Source organism: Capricornis sumatraensis, chromosome 3, assembly GCF_032405125.1.
Source record: "Capricornis sumatraensis isolate serow.1 chromosome 3, serow.2, whole genome shotgun sequence".
NCBI lineage: Eukaryota > Metazoa > Chordata > Mammalia > Artiodactyla > Bovidae > Capricornis > Capricornis sumatraensis.
The window spans coordinates 115,331,432-115,336,613 of NC_091071.1; the positions used below are offsets into that span (position 1 = coordinate 115,331,432).

General features: G+C 59.0%; 1 protein-coding gene across 2 annotated transcripts; it reads right to left on the reverse strand.

Moving 5' to 3' along the window:
• Positions 1-2,014: 2,014 nt before the first annotated feature.
• C1QL2 (complement C1q like 2) lies at positions 2,015-3,462 on the reverse strand. 2 transcript variants are annotated; one of them, XM_068969179.1, is made up of 3 exons: positions 3,066-3,462; positions 2,779-3,026; positions 2,015-2,194 (listed from the first exon to the last, which is right to left on the reverse strand). In XM_068969179.1, exons 1-3 carry the CDS (start codon positions 3,460-3,462, stop codon positions 2,015-2,017), a joined length of 825 nt encoding a protein of 274 aa, XP_068825280.1. The 2 variants fall into 2 exon arrangements, with proteins under 2 accessions (XP_068825280.1, XP_068825279.1); XM_068969178.1 differs by having other exon boundaries at positions 2,779-3,462.
• Positions 3,463-5,182: the final 1,720 nt, after the last annotated feature.

Genomic DNA, 5,182 nt, shown 5'->3' on the forward strand with positions numbered 1-5,182 from the left:
CTGGGCTCAGCTGGTTGTGGGGTGGGGTTGGTGGGGAACTGCGGTTCATTCGGGCTGGAACTGGGAGGGTGATGGTTTGCATATGGATATTGTTTTCCTCCTCAATATCTTTGAGCACTTTATGCCTAGACTTGAGGCAGATGCAATCATTGCTAATATTCAAGTGAATGACAATAAAACACTATTCAAATAAAATAAGAGCATAAAGAGGGATAGCGACAGAGACGAGACTCAAGGCAGGGGGTATAATTGTCTTTTAAATCAGAATCACAAATTTCAGCATCTTCCAGGAACTAAAGTTGAGCACATTGCAATTTGGGAGCAGACATATAGCCACAAATATGTCACACACCACACTGACATGAGTCTATGAATATGTGTGTGTGCGCACCTGTGTAACATGGATGAGCGATGACAACCACATTATATCCACATGGGGTGTGTGTGTGCATATCCAGTTCGACATAGGTAGCACACTCCAGGGTTGCCTCTGTGTACATATTCACATTTCTCTGCAAACAGCTGGTCAAAATGAGCTCCGTGAATACTAACAGGTTGCTAACAAGTTATTTTGTAGATAACGTACTGTTTATTGGAACTCAATAATCTAAAAACGGAACAAAAAAGTGAAAAAACAAAAACACCATGTGGAGTGTTTTCTTAACCTGTCTGTGTGTGCGTGTGTGTGTGTGCGTGCGTGTGTAACAGTGAAGGAAAGGAAAGGAAGGACCAAACAAATGCAGTCAGGTTCAGAGCAGGTGCCTCATACCACCACACACAAAGGAAGACCCCTAAAGAGGGCTGTCCCACCACAAAGGGGAGAGTCTATTTCATTTACCACAGAGCTGTGGGTGAATTCAGGGAGTTGGATGGTCCATACAATTGCCTCAGTGTACCAGGCAATTGACTTGAGATTATGGACCCAGCTAGTGTAAGCTGATAGACATGTGCTGAGTGCATTACATGCCCGAGTGGGTGTGTTTCCTCAGGAATTTCTCTACTGCCTTTTAGGAGATCTCGGAGATCATCTGATGGCAAATACCTCCTTCATCCCTCTCATTTTGCAGAAATGCCTCCTCTTCCCTTTGCTTCTCCAGAAACTCCTGGCCTCTACTTCCTCCCACAAGGCTAGGATCCTGAAAATCCAACCTCTGTCTCCTGTCACCCTCTAATTCTTCCTTCCGCCCTCCTCTGGTCCCCTCCAATTCAAGGCTGCAGCCCAGCCGGGTGGAGATGCACCCTAAAGGGTGAGAGGCTACCCTCCCATTCTCCCCACATCTTTTCACCCACCCAGCAGCACAGACAAGGCAGTGGCTGGCAACCGGGGTAGAGATGGAGCTATTCAGGGCCCAGTTCCGGTCTTTATGTCAAGGTGAACATCTGGAGGCTCGGTCCCTGGACCAGGCTGACAGAGACATCAAGAGTCCATAGTCTAGAAACATAATTTAATGCATCGCGGTAGGTCTGAGGCGGGAGTGCGGTGTAGAGATGGATTTTCTGATTGCTGGGATTCTGCTGAAGATGGGGTTTCAGCTGATGGATAGGGACATTTGCACAAGTATTTCAGGTCACAAAGAAGGACACCCCAGGGAGCTTGTGCTCGCTTTGGCCTACCTCAGTGGCCAGAGCTGGGAGCCCTCAGTCTCAGGGCTCTCGGAGGAGGAGGGGGACTGGAAGCACTCAGGCATCCTGCTGGGGCCTGTCCAGTCCAATCAGCTCTGCAAAGTCTGCGCTGCCGCCTCCCTGGCTGGGGTTTCAGGTTCACGCTCATTTCTCCACTTGGGCATCCCGCTCTCCCGCCCCGGGTTGCGGCTAGGAACCAGGAGCACAGCCAGGAGCGAGGCAAGTCACAGACACACGGAGGTCGGAAGCGGGGCAGGAAGGACAGCGGGGGTGTGTCTTTTCCAACGATGTCAGGAAGTGTCACGAAGCGAGAGCGGTCCTCGCAAGGGAACAGAGCGCCCCCACGGGCATGGGGCGGCCTGAAGCCACCCATCTCGCTCTCCCTGCTCCTCTAATCCGGGTACAAAAGAAAGCCCGAGAAGGTGCTGTACTTGTTGTTATTGCCTCCGTGCGCCTTTCCGCCGTCCAGCTTCACATACACCTCGTCCCCCGAATCAAGGTGTAGCACCACGCTGTTACTCGCGTAGTCGTAGTTCTGGTCGGCATCCTGCGCGATGGCGCTGGCCCGGACCTGCGGGCGAGCCGTCAGAGCGGGTGGGTCGAATATCTCTGCCTGGGCCCTTGCCCGACCCCCCACGTGGCGTGCCCCCTGGCCGGTCTTCCGCCTGCCCCTCCAGGGTCCACGCTCCCACCCAGGCTCCACGCTCTCTCTCCAACTTAGTCAACTCCTTCCCAGCACCCTAGTCTCCGCAGTCGCCAGATCTGGGAAGAAGGAAGGCAGAGGGCTTCGGGGACACTGACCCAGTAGGGAAGAGCGGGAATCAGGGGCCAGGGCCAAGAAGAAGGGAGACGGGAGGGCACAGGGGAGAATGGGGCGCACAGGGAGATAAAAGAAGAATGCGGTTTCCGAGAACCCCACGGGGCTTCAGGCGGCTGTGCAAATAGCAGGGGAGTGCAATTTGGGTAGTGGGGAACCCAACCTCCGCAGCTACCGGGTAAAATGCGACCAGGACGCACCGGGAGACGCGACGCTGCGATGCGCGCCCTCCCAATGGGGAGAGAGAGGCTGAGTTCTCAGGAGGTTTGGGGCGCTGGGTGGGAACGAGGGCCCGCGGGGACTTGCGCGGGTGGAGGGGAAGCGGGGGTGTCACTGACCTGCCCGTTCTTGCAGAGGTCCGCCCACATGCTGGTGCCGTCGCCGCCGCGCATGAGGATGTGGTAGGTGAAGAAGTAGATGCCACGCACCTGGCAGCTGAACTTGCCCGTGGTGGGGTCGTAGTGATTGCCGAGATTGGTGACCACGTCGTCGAATTTGAGCACCTCGTAGCCTTCGTGGGGGCTCTTAAGGCCCACATAGAAGGCGATCTTGGGACCGCTGAAGGCGGCGCTCAGCGCGCCAGTCACTTCGCCCTCAGAGTCACCGCCGCCCCCGGTTCCGCCACCCACCACCCCGACACCTCCTGCCGCGCCCGCCGTCAGCTGCAGGCCAGGCAGCCCGGGCCGCCCCGAGTCGCCCTTCTCCCCCGGGGGACCCCGGGGTCCAGGTGGGCCCGGCTCTCCCGGGGGGCCCCGCGGTCCCGGCTTGCCAGGTCTCCCCGGGTCGCCCTTGGGTCCCTGGATGAAAGGGGGCGGAGGGTTGACGCTCAGGTCCTGCATGACTTCCAGCGCGGCAGTGCTGGGTCCCGGCGGCGGAGCCTTGGCTCCCGCGGGCCCCCCACCGGGTGCGGCGGTGTAGGGGTCGCAGATCATGCGGCAGGTGCCCATCATCTCGTAGTGCGCCGCGCCGGGGGGCGCCGCCTGCAGCAGCAACGGCACGGCGATAAGCAGCCCCAGAGCCATGGCCAGGAGCACGCCGACGGCCGCCAGGCAGGCGCGGCGCCGCCGCTGCCACAGCCGGGAGGCAACCGCCACCAGCTCCTCCTTGCCGCCTGGGGAGGTAATGGTCGGGCGGCGCAGGCGGCCCCGCTCCCCGCGCTCGGGGGCGGATTCCGCGGGTCCCGGTCGCGCCCCCGACGTGGCGACCCCTTCCTCTGGGCGCGCAACTACTTCAGCGAGAGGCACCCTGGCCCAGGCGCCGGTGCCCACCGCGCTGGGACTGCTCAGGAGAGCCCCGGAGCCCAGCACGCATGGCGGGGGGCGCACAGGACGAGCCCGGCGCCGAACGGGTCCCTGCGGCTGCGGCCCGGGAGCACCGAGTGGGAAGGCGGAGTCCCGCGAGGGCTCGGCCGCGCTGCCTACTGCCCGGCTCGGCCGGACTCAGCAGGGATCAGCGCGCAGGGAGGGCGCTCGGGCTCCGCGGCGCGCTCTGCTCTGCTCTCCCGCTGCTCGCTGGCTGCCGCGCGGAGGGGGGACCCAGCTACCCTGACGTAAGGAGTCCGGGGCTGAGCGGCGGAGGCGGTGAGGAAGCAGCGCGCGCTGCCATCACTTGGGAGACGGCGCCCTCATGTCATCAGCCTTCGGTCCTCCTCCTATCGGGCGGCGTCCCAGGCAGAGGCGGCAAAGGCGCGGTTCCTCCTGGCGGCGCCTGGGAGCCACAAGTGGGCGCCGCGGGCGCAGCCGGGACCCAGCTCCTCAAGCACACCCACCAGCGGCCACACTCACGCGCCTCCCACCCGCCACACACTTACGGGCGCACACAGGCACGTCCACAGGGCCACGAAGGCGCCCGGAATCCCGATGCCAGCAAGGTCCTTCGGGGATCACCTAGTCCACCCCCTGCCTGCAAGCAGGACTAGATTTGAACTCCCCCAGTCAAGGAGAACCTCAGTCCCTTAAGCCCAGGAGAGAACTTTCTGAAAGCTCTTCGGAGTTACGTCTTCAGAATAGAATAAATCTCACTTCAGGGTCTTCGCACACCTAACCAGAGGACTCCAAGCTGCCAAAGAGGTACCAGAAAACCAGCCCACCAGCTCTTTTAATGACTCTGAAAAGCCGAAAGCCCCCAACACAAGAGTCTACTAGCGAGACTTCCCCGGGAGTCCAGCGGTTAGGACGAGGCGCTTCCACTGCAGGGGGCGTGGTTTTCAATCTCTGATCTGAGAACTAAGATCCTGCCTGCTGCCTGCCGGTAGCGGAAAGAAAAAAGAAGAGACTACTCTCGACTCTTTTCTTCCACCCGAAGAATGGCCTGCCCTTGTACTCTGTATAAAGTTCATTTAAATCCAGATCCCTGGCACCCAGCCCTTGGTGGTAATCTTGGTGCACTCAGCTTCATTCCTATCCCGCCACTGCCAGGCAGATCCACAGATTCCTTCGGACATTTCCAGTTTCTGGTCCTACTGACCCGGGTAGAGATATTAAAAAAAAAAAAAAAAAAAGTCCAAAGCCATTCTGAGCCAAAGCTGTGACACCTAATTTAGAGAAGAATTGGGAAGACCTCCAGTCCAGAAATCAAAAAGCTCTGTTTTCTGGTTCTGCTCTTGCCCTGCATATGACTTTGGGCAGATTGTGTCCTGCTCCAAGCCTTCGTTTTCCTAACAGGCAGTCTTCCTGACAGGGGAATTCACCAGGAGGGAATGCCTGGGAGGAGAGTCAGTGGTTGATGTCAGTGTTTGGCAGA